This window comes from Gavia stellata, chromosome 1, assembly GCF_030936135.1.
Source record: "Gavia stellata isolate bGavSte3 chromosome 1, bGavSte3.hap2, whole genome shotgun sequence".
Taxonomy (NCBI): domain Eukaryota; kingdom Metazoa; phylum Chordata; class Aves; order Gaviiformes; family Gaviidae; genus Gavia; species Gavia stellata.
The window spans coordinates 113,418,539-113,446,092 of record NC_082594.1 but is presented as its reverse complement, the minus strand read 5'-3'; the positions used below and the strand labels follow the sequence as shown (position 1 = coordinate 113,446,092).

Below are 27,554 nucleotides of genomic sequence, written 5' to 3'. Positions count from 1 at the left end.
ACTTTTAGACAAAGGCAAGGTCATGCAGGTAGTGTAGTTGCTGGTACCAGCAGGGAGCTGCCTGTAGGCCCCTCTGGTTGTCCTGCAGCCACGGGACATGTGCAGCACAGCACAGACCTGTTGTCCCTAGCTCATAAACGTACAACGCTTTCCCAATCAGCAACACTACCTTCCACCCCTTGATTCTTGTACCCTTTCCTAAGGGTATTTTATAAGTTATATTAATTATTCAATAGAGCAGAGGTGGCCTGTTCAAGGTCACAAAGTTCTCAAATACAATGTCTTCTGCAAGGTCCTGGTACAACATTATCCTAGTAAATATTTCAATTTTGCTTTTGTTATGTAAAATTCTAATACTCCAAAAGAGCTCCTAGGTTTGTATTTGGTCATTCTTTCTGGTGAACTGAAGTTTTATTAGCTTTTTGAAGTAATTGAAAAGGATGGTCCTTTTTCATCTCTCATTTTAAAAGAGGAAAACAAATATGGGAAGTAAAAACGATGATAATACTTTTATCATTAGAATGATGCGAATGGAGTCAAATCCAGTTGGCAGCTGGTGACAAGCGGAGTCCCCCAGGGCTCAGTTTTGGGACGAATCTTGTTTAATATCTTTATCGATGATCTGGATGAGGGGATTGAGTGCTCCCTCACCAAGTTTGCAGATGACACCAAGTTGGGCCCCTCTGCTTGAGGGTAGGAAGGCTCTGCAGAGGGATCTGGACAGGCTGGATCGATGGGCTGAGGCTAATGGGATGAAGTTCAATAAGGCCAAGTGCCAGGTTCTGCACTTTGGTCACAACAACCCCATGCAACACTACAGGCTTGGGGACGAGTGGCTGGAAAGCTGCCTGGTGGAAAAGGACCTGGGGGTGCTGGTTGACAGCTGGCTGAGTATGAGCCAGCAGCGTGCCCAGGTGGCCAAGAAGGCCAACAGCATCCTGGCCTGTATCAGAAATAGTGTGGCCAGCAGCAGTAGGGAAGTGATTGTGTCCCTGTACTCAGCATTGGCGAGGCCGCACCTCGAATACTGTGTGTTCAGTTTTGGGCCCCTCACTACAAGAAAGACATTGAGGTGCTGGAGCGTGTCCAGAGAAGGGCAATGAAGCTGGTGAGGGGTCTGGAGCACAAGTCTTATGAGGAGCGGCTGAGGGAACTGGGGTTGTTTAGTCTGGAGAAGAGGAGGCTGAGGGGAGACCTTATCACTCTCTATAATTACCTGAAAGGAGGTTGTAGAGAGGTGGGTGTTGGTCTCTTCTCCCAAGTGACGAGTGACAGGACAAGAGGAAATGGCCTCAAGTTGCACCAGGGGAAGTTTAGGCTGGATATTAGGAAAAATTTCTTTACTGAGAGAGAGGTGAGACACTGGAACAAGCTGTGCCGGGAAGTGGTGGAGTCACCATCGCTGGAGGTGTTTAAGGAACGTGTGGATGTGGCATTGTGGGACATGGTTTAGTGGGCATGGTGGTGTTAGTTGATGGTTGGACTTGATGATCTTACAGGTCTTTTCCAACCTTAATGATTCTGTGATTTTGTGATGAAGGCAACCAGAGAAACTGAAATACAGTAGAAGAAACCCAGCGATTTAAATTTTACTTTTTCCTCCTCTGACCTGAAAGCTGTCCTGTGCTCAGCCTGTTGATCTGCAGTTCTGGTCTGTATGGTATCAGTCAGGACTTACAGAGCATAGAAAAGAAGAGGGAATCAAGATACTAAAATTGGCTTACTAGATTGTTTGCCAAGTAAACAAATCAAATACATGGCATTATACTGCATGTCTATTTAAATTTATAACAATTTGGTGGGGAAATAGCAATGACAGGGGAGATCAGGGAACCTAACAGTAATCCATTTGGGAAGGCTCTTTCTCCCAATACTTGTATGAAGCTTACATATATATCCTCACCTTTCAGCTCCTGCTCATGAACATCACTCCCGTGTTTGACATGCCTGGTTTGCTATCCCTTTGCAAATCATTTCTGTGAACAGGATCATTCTTCCTTGTCTTGTATTGTATATTTGTGTGTTCTTTAAATTTCTGTGTAAGGTACTATTTCATTCTCCACTATGGTTTACACAGGAGGTGTTATATGAATTATATGTGACTGCATGCATATGTTGCGGTTATCTTATAGGTGGTGATTCGTGCTCAAAATGGAGATCTCCTCTACCGTATTTCACCTTGGGCAAGATACGTAGTCCGCTATGAAGACAAAGTGAATTACGATTGGGTACACTGGAATCCACCACAGTCATATATAGTAAGGCTTAAATATTTTCAAAAGGTGTATAAAACTGTGTATTATGTCATCTTTGTATCCCTGCTTGGAAGAAAAATAAGAGTTGTTCCACAAAAAGAAGGCAGCAAACTAGTTAAAGCAGCTACCTGAGAAGTGAAGGTTTTTTATTCATGGCTTTGACAGAAACAAGTGACTTTAATAATGGATGGTTTTGAGCTACTTTTTCAGTCTCATAAAGTATATAAAAAAAAAAATACTTACCTGTTGAAGTGGTATTTTAAACTTGGCTTCCCGCATGCTAGGCAAATTCAATAACTTTTCGAGGACTTGGTGGCCGTTCCTGGTACAGAGGAGAGCAGGGAATGATCAGAATTGGGTTTAAGAATTAGTCGCAAATACAAAGTTCAGTACTGCAATAGTAAGTCAATACCGTATGAAGTCAGAAAAAGCTTTCAGAAGTAACGTGCTGATGCTCTAGTCAAATCTCATTTCTTTGTATCAGGGAAATCCATTTATTAATTTTAAAACCCTCTTACTTTTCATGCACTGCTACAAGGGGAGGAACTCTTTACATGATATATGAAAAATATCCTAGGAGAACATTCAGAAACTTCAGACTGAGTGAATGTTATTTCATATTATTACACTTTCTGTTGTTTTCACTAAAAAATGGTATGCAGTATTCTGTATTAGAGGTGCTGCAACCTTTGTTTTGAGTTAAATTTTAGCACCCACCTCAAATTATGAAGTATCTGCTTGACAGAGAAAGGGTAACTCACATGGAAAATCTCTTAAAAAAAGAAAAATCCATTACATAATCTACAGTGACTTTCTTATAGTGTAGTTCATATGAATTTAGTGACCTACCCTGTATCTATGAAGCTGTGTGACACCTAGATTCTCTATAAGAGGAGGTAATTGGAAATGCAGTGATCTGCATGACCTAGATTGAAAAGGAGACAAGAACATTTAGGGTGCAGACAAGGCCTTACTGAGTTAAGTAAGAAAAAAAAGTGAATCCTTTTATGAATAGGAGAGGTGCCCAGTGGAAGTAAAATACAGGTAACAAACCTCAACCAGAACTTCTTGTTCTTCACATTGTCCCTTTAATTTCTGTTCACGTGTATGTGTGTGTTTCACTGGTTTTGTTTTAACTTTTCAAAATTCCACTTGAATATTAAACTAATAAATAGAATATAAAATCTTGCAACTTTTTTAATTGGGAGAAAGAGGAAAAGAAAAAACTTTTTGGGGAAAGTGGGAAAACTACCACTTAAAACCTAAGTTTCTTCAGATGAGACTTAGCTTGTTTTAAAAAGTAAAATCCCAATAAAGCGTAAGCTCTTCTTCAAGTATGAGGAGGAGGCTTTGTGATGAACTTCAATTGCCTCTGTATTCTTTAAGTATTTTCACCCATCTAGAAATACAGTGTACTCATATGGACTTGGGGTTTTGGTTTTGGTTTTTTTTTTTTTTTTTAATCCTAAGTAATTGGAATGCAAATGATTCTGTGCTGTGGAACTGTGTTCTTTAGGACTAAAATATTTATAAATAATTTTAGTTTGGAGAAGGCAGAGCAACTTCAAATACATGCAAAGAACAGGTAAGCTTAAAAATAAAAACATATCTTTCCATTGTCATCTTTTTTCAAACAAGCTTAATAGTAGTTCAGAAGAACTTTATAGTACAATGGCTGCTGTAAGTTTGTGTACTTCAGTGTAATTCAAAAAGGGGTGTAAGAAAAGTATTGAATTATGGATGTCCAGTTTCTTGTTCATGAAGAATGTTAATTTGAAATAGACATTTCCTTTAACAGTTTAGAATGCTTAATTACTTCTGAAATATTTGTGCTCCTGGGGGGGAAGCAAAACAAACCTTAAATTGTTTTTCATCTTGTGCAAATTACATGTTTGTGACAACATTTCCAAGCTGTCGTATCCTAATGACAACTGTTTTTTTCCTTATAGCATAAGCATCCTTCCCCCAAGAAATTAAAAAGCCTAAGAATCTATGAATCTCATGTGGGGATTGCTTCCCCAGAAGGGAAAGTAGCTTCTTATAAAAACTTCACACACAATGTACTACCTAGAATAAAGGATCTTGGTAAGTAATAACAGAGACACTTGCAGAGATAAAATTTTTATGCGTCTGTGCTCTTATTAGAAAAGATAATTATCAAGTGTCTGTAGGATTTTGCGTTTTCAGATTACATGTAGTATAAAAATAGATTCTTAGGGCAGCAAAAATTACAAGCAAGTGAAATCTATGGAGAAGAAACAAAGACTGAAATAGAATATGTGAATCAAAATCTGTTCTACAGATTTTTAAGTAAAATGTGATTGCAAAAGCCTAGATAAATATTGCAGGTCAGTTTTCTTTTCTCATGGTTTGCTTTCAACTTGAAAAAGAACCTGTTTTTGTGAGATCGTCTTCAAAAAATACTCTGTTCTTAATTGGTTCTACTGATGTAAATCTTGATTCTAAGGAAGGAAAAAGAAATATCTGGATAGAAAGGATTGTCCTTTCTGTTTGCTAGAATAAGCGTGCTAAATTTTTTATCCCTGAACAGTTACTATGAAGTATCAGAACATGAAAACTTTAAATGTGAGAAACCCTCTTTTAGAAAAGAACTTCTGGTATATTGGAGGGGATGTATGAAAGAGCATAAAAAAACCCCTCTCATTTACAAGAGATTGTAAAATAATCATGACATCCGTGGCTGAGACCTCTGTAGATGGTGGCTATGCTTATGTGTTGTTTGATTTTTATTTTAATTTTTATTTTTTAATTTATCAAAGTGCCTGAAGAAGCCATACATTTTTCTTGTAGGTTTACTTGTTGAGTCAGTGTTTCACAGAATGGGGCTTTTGCCTTTCAATAACATTGAGCTTGCAGGTGAGATGAGGAAGTTCGCACATCTGGAGGCCCTCAATAAAAAGTAAATTTGGATTCCAGGTTACATATCTGTGACTCTTTCCTTACTGTCAAAGAATTTCAGTCATTCCAGGAGGTTAATATGTTTAACAGAATTATGAAAGCTTTCTGCTTTACCTACAGATTTTTCTTTGGGGAGGAGAAGTGTCATGAAAAGGCTGATACACCACAAAACTAAAAGTAATATCAAATTTAGGTAGGGTATGCAGAAATGATAGATAATATTTGTTCTTATTTACATTAAGTAAACACTGTGGGAATTAAGTCTCCCCCCCCCCCCCCCCCCCCCCCCCCCCCCCCGAATGTATTTTTAAGAGCTTTTAGATTCAGTTTTGGGATGTCTTGTTAGGACAAGCTTAAGGACATCAGTATTTAAGAATGCTAAGATATTAGTAGTTTGTAAAAATATGTGCATGTCAAACAACAAAATAAATAGCAAGCAAATCAAATGAGATTAATTTGATGCTATGTTGCTGTTTATTTACAAAAATGCTGTAAATAAGAATAAGTGCAATGAGCCTGAATTATAAAACAGCAATGAATCTGACAAATTGCTGAGCTCGTGCCAACTATCTTCTAATAACTCTTCTATAGCTGCAAAATTTAAAAACAGAACTAAGAACAGTAGTTTAGACAAGACACTGGTTTCTTTTTTAAAGAATGAAGTGAAGATTTTGGTTAAACTAATAAAGAGACGTGGTGGTGGGAGTCTCAACAGACAGTAGTTTAAACTTAAAGGTTATCCTTTTCTGATAGTCCTCACTTGCTAGTTATCTGGGGCATTTAACTACAGCCATCTTTTAATATCAGTGAATAAGATGTGTGGCAAGTATTGTGGCTTCACCATTAGTACGTTGTTTTCCCTTTAGATTTCCCTCCTATAATATTGCACTGAACTATCTTAGGTGATACATGAGACAGTATGTCCCCGACCCCCGTGTACTGTCTTGCTTCTTTGGTAAACTCATAACAAAACCACATTACTTGTGTATTTTCTCGTTTTTTTGAAAGACTCTTGTAGAGGAGGAATGTAATAATAAAGTTGGAAAAAAAGTGTTTCTGAAGTGGTAAGAATAGATTCCATAGGGCATAAGGTGTAGTTCATGTAGTCAGCTACTACCCCCACGCCCCCTGACTGCAACTGTCAAAAGTGAAATGGAAGTTCAGGACATGTAGATTGGCATAGGTAATATTCCAAAGTTAAATTAGGATTATCTTTGCATATCACTTACTGCTTTCTAAATCTGAGAGATTCAGTACACCTAGTTATAGGTAGATCGCTTGACAAATTGACCTTTCCATTTTTAATGGAAGATCATGCAAGTATAAACTATTAGGTAGAATTACTTCTTGAGAAAGACTGAATCTTTAGTTGTTAATCATCAGAGTTAGAACGAGCTAAAATGAGAGAAGACTGGAATGGTTATGTTACAGGTGTTGAATCTTCTTTTAACTGTCCTTAAGACAGGGGTTTGTTTCTTGTATTTCTTCTGTCTTTATAGGATATAACTGTGTCCAGGTGATGGCTATTATGGAACATGCATACTATGCCAGTTTTGGTTATCAGGTCACAAGCTTCTTCGCAGCATCAAGGTAGGTATAATTACTTCAACCTCTTCTCTGTTCTTTACCTTACTCCCCATCCATTGAAATCAGTATGCCTCTGTGTGTGTGTGTTTGCAAGTAACTGTTTAATGGAAGGAGAAAGTAATGGCTTAGATATTTGCTCTAGCTTCCTCTTAAATCTGAAATCAATTTGGCATAGTGACCAGCTATTCTGTGAAACACTTCATATAGGATACAAACAAAAAGATTGTAAGTAACGTCAGCTGTCATAGAACATTCCAGCTAATCCAGCTTCAGCAGACTTTATGCATGGGTTTTGTGTTGTGGAATTCTTGGCAGTAACAAACACAATGTATAAGTCATTCTTTTATGATAAACAGAACTGTACACTACTTGTTCATAAACTTGATTAAAATCATGGCTCTGTGTGTTCTGTGGGAACTTTTTCCCATGTTTGTAGTAGACTATACTTAGATTTGATGCCTAGAGTAAAAATAGATGGAAAATGTATTCAGGTAATTGTTAAGAAAATAATGATAAACCTGAACGTTGTGGTTTTCGTTTTTTATCTTGTGAAGCTCAAGTTACAGCTAGGCTAAATTTATGTAGACAGGAAGCTTTAACTGGCTTAATTAGTTGAAAGAGAGGTATGTTGGACACAGGATACAAAAATCTTTATTTAAAAACAAGTTGTAAAATAGTGCAGTACCTAAAACAAATAACTGAGCAAGACAGCAGCAGATGGTGCATTTTGGGACTTTCATGAATGTATATTTACTTTTGTAGTCATTATGGATTACTTTATTCCAGTAATATAAATATATTCTTGTGTCTTACGAAGTAAGGAAGTGTTCAATCCTAAATAGAAGTTTTAAGTTGCATCGGTTATCTTTTATACTGAATTCGATGTATTAACAGATTAAAAGTGAAGAATAAAACTTTGAAGCTATTTCTGCAAAACAATGCGTGCATGATGTAATTTTTATAATTAAAAAATAGTTTTAATTGTCAGTTTGTAAGCAATAGCTACTACTTAAGAGGCTGAAAAAATAACTTGTATAGAACTGGAAGCTAGCTGATGAAGAACTGCTGACTTTGATGTAGTTTTTATGAGTAAAGTTCAGTATTGTCAGCTTAAGTTCGGATTGTATTACTCATAACACGCTGCATTTTCATGCCTATAGCCGTTACGGAACTCCAGATGACCTGAAAGAGATGATTGATGTTGCTCACTCAATGGGCATCACTGTTCTGCTGGATGTTGTACACAGCCATGCATCAAAAAACTCTGAAGATGGTCTCAACAAATTTGATGGTACAGATTCTTGTTTCTTCCATTCCGGTCCTAAAGGAACTCATCAGCTCTGGGACAGCAGGCTCTTTGACTATGCAAAGTAAGTATAAGACGTCACTTCAGGTGTGTTAGTGGTAATTATTTCTTAACAGTTTTAATAAAACTAGACTATTCACCAAACTGGAAAAGTAATTTGGGTTGTTCAACAGTTAAGATATGCTGAGTTAAATTCCTCTACTTTGCTAAACACTTAAAATCTAACACTAAATAATAGGTTTTGTTACTCTTCTGTCATCTATGGCTACATATATATGTATTATATACCATGTGTATTGTATGTATTATGTAATTACATTATGCAGTTATATATTTAGTTTAATTTCAAAAGCAGATTCAATTTTTTTTATATATACCTATTTAAATATTCTATAGGACTATATTATACTTAATTATATTTTTATTTTTATAAAATAGATTTCATGTTATACATTATATTTATATTTAATATATGTAATATCATATATATATATATATAAAAATAAATAAATAATAAGAAAAGCTGAGGAAAACTTGTAAGCTCTGGAAATTTATTGTCAAACCCTCAGGTTGTGGAGATGTAGCACAAGTTTCGCACCAGGACAATTAACTCCATTCCAAAGAGCTTTCAGTCAGCAGTTTTAGGGACGCAGTTTGGGCACACTTAATTAACTAGTATAAATATAGTGTGTGCCAAACCACGTGTTAATGCTAGATGATGATTAGTGTTTAATATTGTTTACTTTGTATTCTGAGGTATTGAGGGTGGGAGGATTTATCTCGTATGCTGAATATTTCAGTGGTTTAAATGGAGAAACAGACACATGTAGGCAGCGTATTTCAGTCTCTTTCTCACATTTTTCCCATGTTTGTTCATCCCTGAACCACCTTGATTCCTTCCTTTCCTTGTCTTTGATTCTTCACCTAAACATCCCACAGTAAGTTTCACACAACCCCACAATCTCCTTAAAGCATTTCTTAATAACTTCTATACAGTGTCACTCACCTCTTATTCCACGATAAATTTCCCTTTCCCCCCCCACTTCAGTTACGTGATAATCTTGTTTGCCCTTCTTAGCAATTACAAAGTTCTGGTTTAACCCTTTCAAGGTTATGCTTGAGCGGTTCTTTTGGTGGCTCATCATTCAGCGACTGCAGAGTTCTGGTCTCTTGTTAATATGTGAGTTGTTAGGTCTTGCGTTCAATTTATTATTTTCCCCTGTTTCTCTCCCTCACTTGCATTGAATTGCCATTAACAGGATATGCTTACGTTGGAGATGTCCTTAAACCTTGGATCAGAATTACGTATGTTCAGTTAGTTGCCAAAAAAGATTTTTCTTCTTGTAGTCAGTTTCATAGCTTATGGGGATTGTAACTGTTTAAGAAAGTCACTATTGCAGAAGTAATGTTACATAGCATAGGTCAACTGTTTAATGGAAACTCTTGCACAGTAACTCACAATTTCGGTTAAACCGAGTGACCAGTGTAGTAAGTGACTTACGTACTATGTTACTTAATAGGATGAATGGTTCTTTATTTGCTTTATTTGGGACAATTTAACTGATGAGGGGGCCTTTTTGAATTGTGATTTTAATGGTAAAAAATGCATTTTAGTATGTCTAATAACAATAATTTTCTGTTTGATTTGCTTCCTATTACTTTTTAAATTAGTATTCAAATAAATTCTATTTCAGATAATCTTAAAGCTTTAATATCAATACAATAGTATTTCACACTTTATTTCATTTTATGCTTATGTATAATCAACAAGTGTGTGGTACCGACTTTCCTAGTGAGAAAATAAATTGAATGCAATTAGGGACCTTCCTCTGTTCCAAGCAGAGGCAGGTTCTTCCTATTGGGAAAGAAAGTGGTGCTGGTATTGAGTGTTTTGGAAGGATTTGTAAATGAAAGAAAAAGGAAGCTGCTTTCTAGGTAGCACTTGTCAATGTTAAACATTTATTCAGAACTGAAGAACTTCCTGCACGGGTCTGTTTGGTCAGTGATATCTGCCTGTACTTGTTGGGGAGGGACACCGCTGCGTAATTACTTTTCGTCCTATGTCATTGGAATAGATGCCAGACTGAATGCTGGAAAGGGGGAGGGCAGATTACGAAATAACAGAGAGATTGAATCTATGCTCTACTGATGAGTAAAAATGCTCTGGATGACTGAGCGTCCCTCATGCCTCATTCCCCATCCCCTGCCCTCTTAGTAAAATGCAACAACAAATTTGGGTTTCCTTTTTTAAACTTTAGAGAGACCCCTCCTTTCCCTTCAAGCACAGGAAGCTGTGAAGTGAACTGTTTTTAGTCATTAAGGGCTTCTTTAGTCCTAATATCTGAAACATTAAATATTCTATGTGTAGTTATAGTCAAATTTCAAGGCTTAAGAGATATAACAATCATGTTTATTCTAAGTTGCTCAGAACTGATTAAAAAACAGTTTGGTGTTTTCCCCCTCTTTTTTGCATGTACAGGTCCCAAACAAAATTGGGAAAGAATCAGAACTGACATTTTACTGAAAATGTTTTTTTCCATTTAGGCTTTATTGACGTGCCTGCTTAATTTCCATACCAGTAAATGAGCAGCAGTAAATGAGTCTGAAAGAGGGGAGTATAAAAAAATCTGAGAGAGAGACTCCAGTTGCTTGCAGATGTTCAAAGATTGTATTTGGTGTCATTTTCAGCAATCTATTGAATCGTATACAGAAAAGCTTGCTTTCTGAGACAAATCTCTTCAGCTAGTACAGCCGTCTCTCCTGGATAGTGCTTGTACTAAATCCCTTTCCTTCTGTAGTGGGAAGAACTGTTAAATCTACAGATACTTAAACATCAAATACAAAGAATGCTCAATTTACTTTGGAATGGAGAGAAACTAATTCTCTGCCGTGAAAGAGATTAAGAAACAATTGCTTTATCAGTTTAGTCTGTCTACATTTTTTTGGAAAGCCAAGTTGTAAGTAAATTTGTCTCACAACATTTGCAAGATTATTCAGTTGTCTGGGACTACGAATATCTGCTATAACAGAATCACAGAGGTTAGAAAAGACCTGTAAGATCATCAAGTCCAACCATCAATTAACACCACCAAGCCCATTACACCATCTCCCACAATGCCTCGTCCACATGTTCCTTAAGGTGACGAGAAGGTGACAAAAGATCTATATCCATGCAAAAGAAGGACTATATCCATGGTGTATTTTACGTACTATATTTTTAGTAATACTCATGTAAGTAGAGAGTAGCTCCAAGAAAAGCAGTAGTAAAACTGGTCAAAGGGCAACCTGGATGTTGTATCTTGCATCGTAGCGCGATACAACTTAAGAAGATAAAGGCATATTTTGTGTTGTGGACTTTGAGACAACACTTAATGAGAAGTAGAACTATATTTTTTGTTTAAATCCATGTTTATACAAGTATTGTACAAACAGTGAACTTTTTAGTAAATTCTAAACAGCAGCTTAAAAATTATGCTGATTAAGGTGTTGTCACAGGAGAATAAAACCTCAATTTCAGTAAAAGGAGAATTTAGAGGTAAAATAACTGGATAAGTAAAAGAATATTTTCTGCTTAACTTTTTTAGAGAAAAGTATTACAGATTCTGCTTTAAAAAACCAACAAACTGATTCAGAAGTAAACTTCTACTTTCATAATTTTGGCATGATTTTTCCAGTTTTTCTAAAATCTGGAACTGGGCAGTTTTTTCCTCATGTTAGTTTGGTGAATCTTCTTCTCCTTCATGTCCATCCCCTCCTGGTTGTCCCCATGTCCATGTCTGTCCCCTCCACCCCCCTCAGCTGCCAACCCAAAAACCAGAACCGCAAAGCTTGAGTGAGGTTTGCAGTTTATTTTAATACTACTTCTTAGAAAAAAACTTTTATATTCTTTGTCTTGGTTCCTATTAAAAATGTGGCTTTCCTGTCCCTGAATACATGAAAGAGAAATGCTGTAAGGTAAAAGGGATGCCACAAGCTCTGGACCTGTAGTCTACCTGGCACTGTCTAGTTAACTTTGTGGTAAATTAAGTGTCTTGCCTCTATTGTGATCCTGTTTAAGATAGCTCACTCAAAATACATGTAAACACCCTCCCATCTTAAGTAAGGATTCTGCTTGTAATTAAATCAGCACAAGCTAAGTGTAACAATTTTTCCTTCCTAAAATCATATTTGAAGACTATTCAGCTGCCAAGTTCATTAGAAGTGATGCTGTAGACCCTGGAGACCAGGTGATATCACAACTAGAGTGGCTGATTGTGTTTTGATTTAAATTCATTTTTCCATATATCAAATGTGTCTAAAATACTAATCAGGCAAAACAATTTAAAAAGAATTGAGAACAAAATATTACCTAGCAAAGATAAGTTATTGGGTTTTTTCAAGCACTACATAATTAAAATGTGTAAATAATGCTGCCTTTCTAGGCCTATAGAGATCTGAGAGTATTGCTTTGATTTCTAAGGCTCTGTATTCCTCTTCTTTCATTAGGCTTTGTTAGATTCTACACTTGCCTAATCCAGTTCTAAGGGATAATAGGTATACTGATGTATTTCTGTGAGCCTTTAGGGAATAATGGTAGACGTGAAACTCGGCCGAAATCGTGTGATGCCCTGAGTTTTGTGTTTGGTTTGTCTTTTTTAATACTGTGATCCTTTTCACCTGAGCACTTAGCCAAAATTTTAAGTTCTTGTTCAATCTAGGAAAATAATTTGGCCCAAAGTCAGAGGTTGAATTACATTCTGGTTTTAATTACAAAGTCCTGCTTGCTTTAATGCAGCAGTATGATCAGCAAGAAATGATGTTAGTTACAAGGTTCTGGGGCCAGCAGACATCCCTGGCATCTCTTTTGAGGCATTTTTTTGAGACGCTGTTTTCAGTGCTTTTTTTAGATTGGATTTTGTACCCATGCTTTGGTGGTTCTGTGAAGGCACCAAATCATAACTAGTGGGAATCCCTTGGTCTGTCCACTTACAGGTTTTGTCTTGTTTGTATTTGTTGGTGATGCTCTCCATTTAGGGAATTAAGGGTTGTAAAGTGCTATGGAGGAAAGTAAATTTACTTACTAAGCCATGTAATGGGAGAAATCTTTTCTTTAGTCTTTTCTTCTTTCTTCAGTTTTATGAAGTATGAAGTGATGTCCATGCCAAGTGTGCTGTGAAATGCTGTAGGTAGGGTTCAGAGTATAAATGCTGTGTCCCACAAGCCATAATTTACATCAGCGCAACAGATGACATGCTGGTCCCCTGCTGCCTAACCAGATGTTCTCTCCAGCTCCGTCTTCTGAACTGTTGGTGGGGCAGCTGATTGTAGCTCAGTGTGCTACCCTTTTTTCAGCTTTCCTTAAAGTGGGTTATAAACTACTACAGTTCAGAAACTGCTTTTAGCCTTGCCGTCAGTGTGGCAGAAATAGGGCAGCTGTCAGGTGCCGAAGCATGTGTTTTAATTCTGGTTTAGATGGCCTGTCCTCCAGCTGCCCCTCAAATGTTGTGGGTCACCTGAAGCTTCTCTTTCTTATCCTGTGGTCCAGCCTCATGTGGGTACCGCAAGTTGCTCTCTTGCATCTAAAATGGCACAGTACACTTATGTTTGGATGCTGAGAGATGATGGCCTTTTCTGCCACCCATTGTTTAAATCCTGCATAGACCATACTGTATTTTATAGGGAAAAAAGGTCCACTGGTGCCAATAGATAGTAATTTATTTCACGTGAGGATCTGACTCCTTAAAGGCATGTTGATCTTCTAACATCGTCAGCAGCCTCTGTTAAGGTTGGTATCTAATTTTTCCTTAAATAGCTGTTCTTTACCTGAATTTTTTTTCCTTTCTTCTGATTGCCAACTTGCCCAATACTTGGCTGCCACCAGTGTAATATTAGTAGGTGGAATGAAAAGGCAAATATATCTTTCAGAGATTAGTGTTTGGTTAGTAGGGGTACCTGTCTAGGCTCATAATTCTCTTAAAACAACTGTCTAGAGAAATTTTTTGGCCTTAAGTAGCCTACAATTCAATGTTGAGCTCTTCTAAATATCTGTGGAGGTGAAAACTTGTTGTGTTATGTGGGAGCATCACCATGGTTTGTAACAGTCAGTTTTCAGGAAGAAATGAGTACACTGCTACTTTATAACACTTGCATGCTTAGCATTTTAAATTGATGTAAGTTGATGCTTATGGAATACTACAGTATTAAAGATTATGGTTCCTTGCCTAATGCACTTAAGGAAAGTTGGCACATCAGCATGAGTTACAAAATGCAGATAATGTGGTATGTGTGTTCTTACCGTCCATCTCGGGGTTGCTTTATTTGCACGTTTTAGACTGCAAAGAGAGTATACTTGACTGCAAACTATTGCTTATTTTTTAACATGGACAAAGGATAGGTAGGATTTAAAAACTGCTAGTAGACTTATAGCTTCCAATAAGACACCTGAAGAGTCTCAGCTGACCAGCCAGGCATCGGTCAGGTGGGAGAAAGGAGGCTGCCACTACTTGTAAACAGACCATTGATGGTGCTGGGTTATCCTCTTCAGACTCCATATGATTTTTTTCTTACAGTTTTGCACCTTTCCGTGTTCTTCCTTTTGAATCTTTGAGCTACTAACAAACCTGTCTTTGTCTGTAACTTTACCTTTCTTACCTTGCGTAGCTCTGATCTAAAGACTTTTTCGCAGCTTTCTCTCAACTAAGCAGTTTCCTTAGAAGTTTAAGCTGTACAGGTTTTGGGACACAGTTGATCCCCCAGTCAGGAGGGAGGGCAGAGGGAAAAGCGTGAGGGGGAAATTACCAAAGAATTAATGTATTGTATACAAAAGACTTGGCTTCCCAAAGTGTAGGTGTAGTCACTGAAGTCTCCTCTTCCGCAGCTTCTGAGGATTTAGTCAGGTACAGGTGACATTCTTCCAGCTGCATTTATGTAGTAGTAATGACATCCAGTAGCAGGTCATGTTTGTCACAAATATGTATTCATTGGGGAGATACCTTGGCCATAATTCCAGCCAGATTAAACGTAATGCAGTGATAGTTGTCAGTGAGCTGGATTCTCAGTCATTTGATGTTTTTTTGGTTCATTGTTGATTGTAGGGTAATTACAGTAGGAACAGGGATATAAATAGTGTTTCATGATGTAAAATCTTCAGCTATGCTTATTTTAATTCATTTCCTGCCAGTCTTCACTAAATTAGTTTAGGAAAGCTCTGTATTTAGAGATCCCCATAATATGCATTGGAGTTGGATTTGGCTGGCAAAGATTGTTTTTTAATGACTGTTTTAAGTAGGCACTGCTTGTAATGTAATAGTGAGATATTATTTTTTTTTTTTCTCCTGAGCTTTGATTTTGATTACGGATTGACTTTAAAAAAAACTGCTAGCATATGTCCTTAGCAGTCTGCTTCTAATACACTGGACTGTGAGGGTGACTGTAAAGGCACAAAAATACTTTATAAAACTTAAACCTTAAAGTTTAAGATCTTCCATGTCTCTGAAAATCTTAGTTTCTTTATGTTTTCTCTTCCTTTTAGTAGCCATTGTGAATGTTAGCAAGTAAGCACTTTCAGGTATGGGGACATAGCAGTTAATAAATTGCCTGTCTGGAAGGGAATAGTACTGGAAGCATTGACAGAAGGGATTACTGCAATATAATTGGAATGATTAAAATAATAGTGAAAAAAGTTCCAGCCATGAGCATATGAGTTATAATATATGTAGTCTAGACCTGCTATAGAATTGTTTTAATTTTTAATTAAACATTCATCTAGAAGCTTAATTGTTTTACTGCACTGTATTTAGATTGATATAACAGACTGGGAGTCTTTAAATCCACAGATACTCTGAAACTCAGAGCTTCACGTAAGAATACGTGTAACTTTCTTTTGAAGTGTTCAGTTTCCCATATTAACCTCCAACATAGCAATCACAGCTTTGTGTGAATTTTCTAAAATGCAGCTGCACAAAAAGTGGTATAGCAATAAAGCAATATATTGATACGTGCAGAAAAGTCACACTGAAGAATTGCAGCCAATTGTTCTAAATTTTGTTAGGTAGCATATTTTGAAATATAGGGGTCACCACTTATACCCAATTAAATTCAATCATATCTTGAATAGATGCAGTCAGTCTTACCTGAGTTGATTATGGTATTTCAATAAAGATCTAAAATTAGACGAGATTCAACACACTGCAGAGAATCATTCCTCATCAGTCCAAATGCAATAATGATCTTGCATTTAGTAATCCATACTTATATTGACAACTTTCACAGCATTCTTCTACGATTACTGCAGCAGGTTATATGAGCAGTATCTGTTGTGAATAGAAGATTGTGTTGGGGAAAAGGGTGATGGTTGTATAAATTTGAGATGAGGGAGAGGTTTTAAAGAAAATCCGCAAATGAAATGGGGAATGTTGACTTTCTTCTAATAGGGTTTCTTCCAAAGAATTTCTAGGTTGGGGGAAAATAAAGCATGGTACTCCTTATGGCAGGGAAAGAAGATTGGATCATTAAGACAATTGTCTTTTTTTCCTGATTCTAATGTGTATATGTTCTATAATGTACAGATCCACTTAAAATCCATTTTTGGAAATCTCATTGGAGAGAGAAAGAAAATTGATAACAACAGGGGACAAAACGATGCACAGCCATATCTACAAAGTAGAAAACAGTAAATTATCAAAATGCTGTGTGTGCATTTCCAAAAGTCAGTCGTGTATTTATGGCCAACAGATCAGAAATGATCTGCAAATAATCATGTTGATCTGTTACATTACTTTCAGTTTTGAAATGCCATTTCATGGACTAGTATAAGACCAAGTTTCTGTCCTTAGAAGTTGATTGAGACTGAAGATGGAGGTCAGCACATCCAACAGAACTGGCCAGCCTGCTTCTCCAGGTGGTAGCTGTCTCTGTCCTACCACATTGCTTCCTGTCTGTTGCTGCTGGCTGAGATTCAGTTTTTGATGGGACTAGTCGGTGGCTCTATGCTAAAATTTAGAGAGGATTTATACAGATGTTCTCTTTAGGGTTATTTAAATGCCAAACTAATGTGTTATTGAGATAAATTTTATTAGAGTTCATACTTACAAAATTACCGGAGAAATTACAATGAAGATACAGAAACTAGTTCTACTGTGATCGCATAATAGTAATGGATGGGTGGGGAGTAGCTTTTGCTGATTTTTCTTCTAGGTTTTCTTCTAGGTTCTGTTCTGGCTGGTACAGTTACAGGACAAGTCTGAAGCACTGAAAATAGTGTATCATGTCAAATGTGTCTGAATAAGGAAGTTATTGTATGAAAAGCTTTATCCCTGGGAAGAGATCAAATTGTTCTAAACCAGGTTTGGAGAAAAAAAGTTCAATTTTTTTTAAAAAACACATTACACTAAATTTGCTTGGCTGGGTTTTTTCCATGCATTTGTTTTGGGCAGTTCTGTGTAAAAAGATAGCTTTATAGAATTCTCTATAGTTCACCGTGAGAATCGCAATTAAACATCTGTTTCTCCTGATTCTTCCCTGTATCTCCTCTTCAATAGGGAGGCTAACTTTTTACCCAATTTTTTTATATATCTATATTACAATCCCTTGTAAACTCTTGAAAATTGGTATAAAGTTATTTAGAAACAGAAGAAATTATTTGTCATAGAGATGACCGTTATTAGTTTAGATAGCTGACACACACGTTTTTTCTAAGTTCTACTACTGTTAACGAGTTTAGTTGGGAGTGAGGGAAGTAAGTGTACAAGTAATACTCTGTAGACCCTACTGTTGATTTCTTCAATCTAATTATTGTGCAGTAAGAGTCCTGTCAAATGTAGTTATAAGGATAGATGTAAATGAACAAATAAACACAAGAATGAAAAGGCACATCCATATAATAAGTTACTGCTATATGCTCTAGTAATTTTGTTCTGTAGGAGACATCTCAATCTCTTAAAACAAAGAGCTGAGGATGAACTTCTCTGGAGAATGAAGTAAAAGTATATGTTTTTGTATATACAATTATTATCACTTCACTAAGGCTATTTAAGTGAATGTATGTATCAAAGGGCTTCACAATGAAGAGGAGAATGCTCTTTGCTGTCTTTATTCTTTTTCTGTCTTCAATCTCTTTTCCTTTAAGATACATAAAGAAAGTCATGACTGTTGTCATTTTCCCTATTAAATAAACACATTAGATCACCTTTTCTTGGCTGGAGGGATTTATGTAAACACCATAGAATTTGTCCCTTCATGATGTGGAGTGAAGCCATATTCCTTTCACCCTGTCAAAATGAGCATCCAGCGCAGCTAGACCCTAGAGCCTGTATTTTTAACCCACAAAGCTTCAGAGATTGGCATTATCTTTTGCTGTTTTCTTCAGTGCTTTACAGTGATCAGCTTTTGTCCCCTTGCTGTTGTTTAGTAACATTTTATTATCATTGTAGCACACCCTTGATTAGGGCAGGAGACTTTAGAACACATTTTAGCACAGGCTTATTATTATTAGTATACCTAAGTTTTCCAAGACAGTTTTCTAATACAGTAAATAAAAGAGAAATTGGTGCCTTTCTCCCCCTGTTTTCTAGTTTGAGTGTTCAGTGTTTATTACTCTAGATTTTTAGGCTTTTTTCACTACTCTGTAATCTGAAATTCTGTATTTCTCTTCCTAAAAAATGGGAATAAATATTTAAACCAAAGCCTAAGTAGTAGCTGGGGGCTTATGACCATTCTGGGGTTGATGCTTAAACCTCAAAGATCATTTACTAAGTGAATGCTTTTTGGAGAAGAAAAAAGAAGTCAACTATGAAACACTGAAATTTACATTATCAATGTTTTCAGGCTTCCTTTGCCACCATCTTCTTGGATAAGGGCATTGGAAAAGATGAAAATCTACTTTGACTATGTTATAAGAAATTCCAAGGTAATAATTTTGTCATTGGGTTAAGTGGGGAGGAAACTGAAAGTCTATCAGGAAATGGATAAATGGAAACAACTTTAAGCTGGATGTTCTTTCTAATGCTTATGCAACACTTGTTAATGAAGCTAGCGACTTATAGAAAGTAGTATGAAATAGCATTCTTATAAACTAATTAATTGTGTACTGGAAAGAATGAATGTTCTGCAGGTTACATCTACAGTTGCTCTTAGCACAGCACCATTGTCATCCAAATTTGGGAAAACAAAGAAAAGATTTGACTAAAAAGAATGTCTTCAAGTGCAAGGTATGAGCAATTCATTTGCCTGTAATGCTGAACTGTAAATATATGCAAGGTCAAACTTGCTCTAAAACATTTCAGAGAATCTTAGCTTTAGTTTTCTTCTTTGTATTTTATCCTGGCCTAGACAACAAAATTTATTTACCACAAGGTTATGAAGTTCACTTCAGACTTATTTTAATCAAAAGTTGCTATCATTCTGCTACCTCTTAAGCCAGGATCAGTAATAGTTGCACTGAAATATGGTCTAAAATAGGAGATAGTTGCTTTCATCTTGAAAATCATGGAGTTTCATGGAAAAACCTTACTGTTAAAAAATAAATACATATTTCCAGTGTATTAATTAGACTCATAGATTAATGCATCCAAACGGCGATCAGTAGCAAGTGGTGTCCCTCAGGGGTCCATACTGGGACTGGTACCATTTAATATCCTTATTAATGACATAGTGGGTTTGAGTGCACCTTCAGCTAGTTTGTGGATGACACCAAGCTGAGTTGTGCAGTTGATACGCTAGAGGGAAGGGATGCCATCCAGAGGGACTTTGACAAGCCAGGGGAGTGGACCTCATGAAGTTCAGGAAGGCCAATTGCAAGGTCCTGCACCTGAGCTGGGGCAATCCCCAGTATCAATACAGGCTGGGGGATGAATTAATTGAGAGCAGACCTGCTGAGAAGAACCTGGGGACAGTACTGGTGTATGAAAAAAGAGATGAACTTGCAATGCACGTTTGCAGCCTATCCAGCCAATTGTGTCCTGGGCTGCATCAAAAGAAGCGTGGCCGGCAGGTTGAGGGAGGTGATTCCCCCGCTCTGTTCTGCTCTCGTGAGACCCCACCTGGAGTACTGCGTCCAGTTCTAGGGTCCCCAGTACAAGACAGACATGGATCTGCTAGAGTGGGTCCAGAGGAGGGCTACAACACCTCTCCTATGAGGAAAGGCTGAGAGAGTTGGGGTTGTTTAACCTGGAGGAGGCTCTGGGGAGACCTTATTGTGGCCTTTCAATACTTAAAGGGGGCTTATAAGGAAGACAAGAGAGAGACTTTTTACCAAGGCCTGTGGTGACAGGACAAGGGGCAATGGTTTTAAACTGAAAGAGGGTAGATTCAGATTGAACATAGGAACATACTTGTTATGATGAGGGTGGTGAGACTCTGAACAAGTTGCCTGGAGAAGTTGTATATGCCCCATCATTGGAAGTGTTCAAGGCCAGGTTGGACGGGGCTTTGAGAAACCTGGTCTAGTAGAAGGTGTCCCTGCCCATGGCAGGGGGGTTGGAACTAGATGATCTTTAAGGTCTCTTCCAACCCAAACCATTCTGTGGTTCTGTGATTAATAGACAAGGTCTAGAGCACTAATCGGACATCTTTCAGCAATATAAGTTGATTTTAAAAATATCAAAAAATAGAAAAATGTCTTGTCTTGTGAGTTACCACTTCAGTGTTGACTTGAAAATGTAAATACAATACTCAAAGCTTTTTGGGGTGTGGAGGAGTGTTTTGGTTTTTTAAAACAGTTTTCCAAGTAATCTGTGGACAGTAGTATATGCTTTTTGTAATTTATATCTAATATAAGGAGACTGATTATTCTAACACGGAATATTTTCAGGATACTATCTGAGGCTTCCATTGTCACAATTTAATTTCAGTGGATTAGTTGGGAGTACAAGTGAATACATTTTGGCACAGTATCTCTCCCACATGTCTCTGGAACTTACAAATTTGGTGGCTATAGAAAGATAGTGGGTATGTTAAAACAAGTTCAGATTGCAAAAGGTTTTAAAATAGGTGCTTAATTTTTTAAAAATAGACTCATAGCTAAACCAAAGTATAGCTGTGAATCAATACAGAAATTACGTTGTAGCTATTTTTGCCAGAGACAGTTCAATTAATAATCTTGCTACATAATATATACTAAACAAAGTTACCGTAACAATCTATTATAAATGTGCTTATTGTTCTTGTATTAATATTCATGAAGTAAAAATTATATAGCTGAAATAATAGTATCTAGTAAGAAATTGAGATAAAAACTAAGTGTCTTTGAGTATAAACCTGTTTTTCTGTTCTCTTACATGAAAAAATATTTATGAAATATAGAGTAAGCAGTTACAAGTTCTCACCTCTATTGGCACAGCATAAGATGAGCTAATATCTTTCTTTAATTACATTCCTGAAGAATTTAACTTTAAAAGTGCAGCAAATTGAGAAATATTGCACTGTGCTTAAGAATGGATTCCTATTTAATATGAACCCTGTACTTCTGTTCTGTGCTGTTCTGTGCAAAAGCAACAGCTTTGCATTTTGTGATTGCTGAACGATAATAGGACTGATGCGTGCATAAATTGGTTTTACCAGATGGCTGTGTACCTCTGCAGTCATTTCCTGAATCTCATACTAGGGATGATAGAAGACAATCTTAAGGATCTCTGAGCCTTCCACTGGAAATCTCCTTTTCTGTGAAGGTAATGATTCATTGTATAAACTTTTCTGCCCTTCATGCCGAAGTCTGTCACATAACTGAGCACTCTTGTCCAGTGATGCTGAAAAGAACATTTTGGACTGTATCCAAAGCAATTGTTTATGTTGAGGATAACAATCTGGAAGTGTGAGAGGAAGTAATCTAAGCTTTGTATTAGCTAATATTAGTATAAAGAGTGAACTTTCCTTACCCCCTGCTTCCCCAGGGGAGGAAATCAGTAAATTACCATTCAGGATATGGAGTCAGTATCTCAGAAACCTTCTGTAATGTCTGTACTGGATGGTGACTGATAATTAATGCTGCTACCCATCTTAAAATTTTCTTCTTTTACAGATTTGACATTGCTACCAACTGTCTAGTTGGGAGGAAGGGAAGGATAGACTTTTGGTCAATAAAATACAGGCAGGCAACTGAGACTTCAGGAGTCCAGTATGCCAGTCTCTGAGAGGCTAAAGTAAAAAGATATTCAGATAAAATCTTCTACTTAGAAAGCCTAGAATGGTAAAACGCAAAAGTCACCCCTTTATCAGGCTTCTGTATGTGATAATAACTATTCCTTATGAGATTGGTTTTGCTATGTTAAAAAAAAAAAAATCACTGACACAGTCATTGCTTGAGAATTAATGTTTTGATTTTGATTTTCAAGGTGATTACTTATTTTTTAAAAAGTAATCTGTAAGAGCATATGGACACTGAATGGTAGATTGATAAGGTTTTGTTAGCGTGTTCCTGGTATATATGAACTTAAGTCTTTCTGTTACCACCATAGCAACTATGGTTCACTGTCATCTGCACACAGAAAAGACTTCTAAATCATCGGTACACTTAACTTCTGGAAAACGAGGTGTTTGTTACATTTATATTAGTGCTGGAATTTTCTCAAGGGCAGAGTTCTGCTCTTCTTGCTTCAACTTCTTTTAATGCTTTTCCTTGGGAGTTTTCAAAATATTCTCTTTTATGAAGAACTTTTTCTTTGCTTCTTAAATTCCTGTTGCTATTCATTAGCATTAGAAAATCCCAAACTTCCACCTGAATTCAAATGAAAACAGTCTGCATTTTCATCTGGAAAGTACAGGCATAATACTAATGCTTTAAATTTTTTTTTTGTGTTTGTGTGCATTTGTTTTTAGGCTGGCATTCTTACACTTTGTGTTTACCACCAGCAAAGAGAAAGGCTAGTGCTTTTGTTGGTTGTAGCTTTGGTTTCTGCATGTTTGAGGGAGAGAGTGTGCCCGAAATCCTACCTTGACTTGGATGGAGGTCACAGCAGCATTTCTCAGCTGTGGCTAAACTGCAGGGTTGCAGGAAACAACCAGGTTTCTTCCTGGTTCTTCAAGGAGAAGGCTGGGAGCAGGTGGTCAGGTAAGAAACACGGGGGGGAAAGGCAGTGAACCAGACACTTCATCAGTGTCCCTTTGAAGTCACTTGTATGAGTTTCAATTAGGGAACCAGTATTTTTTAAGTAATAAATGAGGCTTATAGAAAACACTGTTTCAGGCTTTTAATACGATGGATTTGAGAAAGTAGAGCTTAATGTTAACAGTTTGCAAGGTATTTAATACTTTGTCACTGCCAATGGAATGAATTGATTGAGAGTATAATTTTGGTTTCCTATATAGGTAATATAGAAGGTTGACGATAATTGTTTTCTGTTCTTCTACATGTGTATAATAGCATACTATTTCAGGGGAGAAAAAACACCTCACAATAAAGTAGTTAAATAGCTCTTGACATTTGATTCTTCACTAGTCCCCTTCTTAACTCTGGTGCTGTTTTCTGGGGAAAGGTCAGGATAATGGTCTGTTTTTAAGACTGCGAGTCACCTGATATGTAATAGTTTGGCTATTTCTACACTACATTTAGGCTTAATTTGGAAGCAAACCCAGTGTTGAACAGTAAACTACTATGAAATGTTGGAGATCTCAGTTCAATTACGGAATTTCATTAATTGCATTAAATTGTATGCAAAATCCTGACAGTACATTTTTAAAATGTTGTGATTTAGTTGCATTTAGCAGAACAATAAATTTTGTTAATTTGCAGGGTTGATTATGTGACTAAACAAATTTAATATTTGCTAAGAAGTTTATTTTGGGAGAAAAGAATTTTAAATGTTCTCAAAGATTTTTATTAGTGTATAATTTACTTGGGTAGAACATGAGTGGTACAAGTGCTAATGTTATCCAAATCATAGCTGAAATCCATGTAGGCTTTGTCAGCATTAATCAGGCTTTTGTAATTTTATTTTTGAGACATTCTCTATTTTAAAATCTGCATGTCCTGGAGGCTTTGTTAAAACTGCAAGTAATTGTCTTCAGTACTTTTTTTTTCTGTTTACTTAAGGAAGCCCTCAGGAGCAAAAAGCATCAAGAATATTAAATTTCATTACAATAAGTACATATCTGCTTTGCCTCCAAGGCTGTTCTTATATTCACATTTTGCAAGACATAACCTTTACTGAGTAATACTTGACTTATTGCTTCCATTTTTATGGCAAATAATGGAATGCTTTATTTGATATTATTTAGTTTACTTTTATCAGGTGTAGATAGGACTAGCCTGAAAAATTTAAGTGTAGGACACTGTGCTGCTTACTAGATATAATAAACCTATGTATAGTGCATAGTTCCTTTGAGGAGAATATTTGTCTTTTTGTGCAAATGGCATTTCAGTAAAGTCATGTGAATATATGCATAAATGAATAAACATAAAAACATAAAGCATGTTTAATTCATTGGCAAAATACAATAGAGATAATTAATGCAGAATTAACCTGCTAAATAAAAATGGTGGATCTTTCCAAAACATTGATCAAACTTCTAAGCACTTGAAAAATTTGGAAATTCAGAGGAGAAAATGACTTTCTGACCCATGCATCAGAATGTTACCTTTTGCTGGGTTGAGCCCAGATCTGATCCTTGCCAAAGAAAACTTGCCTTTTTGTGTTGAAAGCTTCTTAACAGTTTTCAGATAGCTGTAACTTACTCTTGGTGTGTGCACGTGTCTATGTGTACAGTAGGTATACAGTAGGTATAGCTTTTCTGATCTGGAATTAGCTGGGCAGGCGATCAGCATTCAGTGCTTGGAGTGGAGTTTGCACAGTGCATGACTGGGGCTTCTCTTACTTGCGTTCACTAGTGCTTGAGAGGAATCGGCTGCCAAGGAGACACAGCAGTGTGTCCCTGGGGTCAGTATAGTGACTTTGGGAGAACCTGCAAGAAAGAGAAATAGTTACCCTCTATAATTTTTTTTTTCCCCTAGACAAAATGTTAGACTATCCATCACTGTTTACCTAGCACATGTTCAGTCATCCTAATTTAACTGTGTATTGTATCATCTGTGCCAATAGCTCCTGAAGGACCTTACTGTATAGTGCTGCTTTGTGCCAACAGATGAAGTAGGATTTTGAGAAGAAAAATTTAAATATTTTCTTGGTGACTTTAGAGCTACTGCTTGGATTTGAATAAAGGATGTGCCTATTTCTAAGAAATTTTCCTGAAGTAATTACTGACTATGAATCAAGTCTAATAAATACATATTGCTATTATATTGTTTACAGCATAGCGAACAAAAGTGCTTTCTCCCTGCATAACACTGGACTTAAGGGGATCAGGGTTAATGTTTCCAGAATGGGTTTTACCTGGTATGGCACTCTAGAATTCTGATTTTAACTAAAATGGAAAATCCTCTGCATCTTCAAAGCTGCTGTTCTTGTTTATTCTTAAAAGAAAAAATGAAAAGCTATAGTTAAATGAAGTATTTTTAACTGTAATTAAACCAGGGAAATTACTTTGGTTATTTTATTTTTATTTCTTAGTATTCAGTATTTTAGTATTTCGTATTTATTCACTTTTCATTCTCAGAATATCAAGTTACAGCTTGATGAGTGGATGTCACAAAATACATGATATAATAACCAGTGTTCTGCTTATTAGAATTTTTAAATAGAAAAGTATAAATACATATATATGTCAGTGGCTTCTGCAGAATTGGAGTTTTGCCCATGAAAAGGGCAGTATAGAAATAATCGTGCAATCCTCTCTGCAAGTAATTTATCAGTATTAACTTTTATGTTGCCTGATAGAAACTGGCATGATTTAGTTTGTGAAAGGACTTCAGATCTTCACTGAACAAATGCTTCCAAATCTGAAAGTAATCCTTCTTTCACTTTAACTTCTCATGACTTCTTTGTAATACTACTTAAATAATTAAGGACTGTTTTCCTGAAGGCTGTCCTCGAAATTCAGAAATATTTTTGAGCTTTTCCATTTTAACTCAGGGAATGGGATATTAATGCTTAAGCAAAGATGTCTTCTGTAGCAAGTATTGATAAAAGTATCCATTATTTTAACTGTTAAAGGAAACTTTTAGTCTTTCAATGACTTCTTTGAATATAGTCTTGTAATAATGTAATATCGTTGGTTTTCTAATTATGGTGACATAAATAAAGTCTCAATTTCTGTGGCTAAAAATAACACCTTCTTCCTGGATTTAAATGTGTCCAGGTTACATGTTTGCTATTCACTTAATCTTACAAATGCAAGATTCCACTGTTTCTCGAGCACAGATTTCTAAATAATGGGGGGTTTCAATCACCTCTTACTTTCTTACTGCTTGTGGCAGTGACGCACTAGTCACCTGTTGGGTTTTATTTTTAGCATTTTTACCTCTTACACAGTCCAACTTAATGGAATGTCCTAGGAAAAAATTCCTTTCTAGATTTTTTGTATCAGCCCTTTTTAAAGATCTGTATCCTTCTGTAAAAATGCTCAAAACAGCTGAGAGCAAGTGGCTGTGCTGAAAGGTCTTTCATTCCTACAGCCATCTGTCTTTCATCTCAATTTGATGTGATTCTTTCTGTAAGTGAGAGGCATTTAGTAGTTGTGAGAAATACGTGCCTGAAAACTGTTGTGTTCAAGATGACCTAATACCATCTTGGAATATGGAAAGATAGAATTTTGACTTCCTTAAAAACATGACTGGCTTAACCACATCTGGTAATGTTTGCATCTACCTTCTGCTGTCTATTTTCCAGTTTCTGAGAAAGCTGTGAGGTTGTTTCCCCTAATCTCAAGCCATTTGGACACTTCACTCTTCTGGGAATCAACTGCTTAATGGCAACTGCTCTAGCTGGGAAAGCTGCTTAAGCAGTTCATCAGAAGTTCAACTCCTACTGGGAAAACTGGTGTTAGTGACCATTACTAGCTTTAAGCACCCTTTTTGCTGAAAACAAAAGCAAAGCAAAAAGCCCTGGCCTTTTGCCTTGCTGTGCAGAAGGATCTGTACTTCCCAGTGGCAATTGCGGTCTGGTTTAGTGAGGCCAATCCCCACAGGTCCGAAGGTTTCATAGACATTGATCTGAACAAGTTCTGGGTTTTGCTGCCACCACTGCTCTTCTCACAGCTGGTAGTCTTAATGTTGGGATTGATACTCAAATACCTGACCATAAACAAGCTGAGAGAAACTGTTAACAGGTCCCATCCACTTTGCATGACATTTTGTCACCTCACTGTGACAAGGTAAATTAGGAATGACATGTCTTCTTGTAGGTCTTTGCTTTAAGTTCATGAGGGCTGGTTAGCTTTTTTCATTGTCTCTTTGGGTAGCCAAACATTCCCAAGGGCTGCAGTATTGGCTGTGAATACAGGAAACTGTAGTATAAGTTTTTCATAGTCACAAGGTCATACTGAGACCCCATCCTAATTACTGATCTAGTGTTTCAGACTTTCGTAGTAAGGACTGCATCCCCTTCTGGCCTCAGGGTAGACTGTGTACTTCAGACAAGTTTAGAATACTTGTGTTCTGGTGCACACCCTGCTCTTCTTTG

At 36.7% G+C, this 27,554-nt stretch overlaps 1 protein-coding gene across 1 annotated transcript in view; it reads left to right on the top strand.

Annotated features, from left to right (window-relative positions):
• GBE1 (1,4-alpha-glucan branching enzyme 1) overlaps nt 1-27,554 on the top strand; it is a 169,176-nt gene that overhangs the window by 65,020 nt on the left and 76,602 nt on the right. The window contains exons 4-7 of the mRNA XM_059826351.1: nt 2,133-2,258; nt 4,205-4,340; nt 6,674-6,764; nt 7,922-8,131. Of these exons, the coding sequence (XP_059682334.1) occupies nt 2,133-2,258; nt 4,205-4,340; nt 6,674-6,764; nt 7,922-8,131 (563 nt within the window). The remainder of the gene's footprint in view (nt 1-2,132; nt 2,259-4,204; nt 4,341-6,673; nt 6,765-7,921; nt 8,132-27,554) is intronic.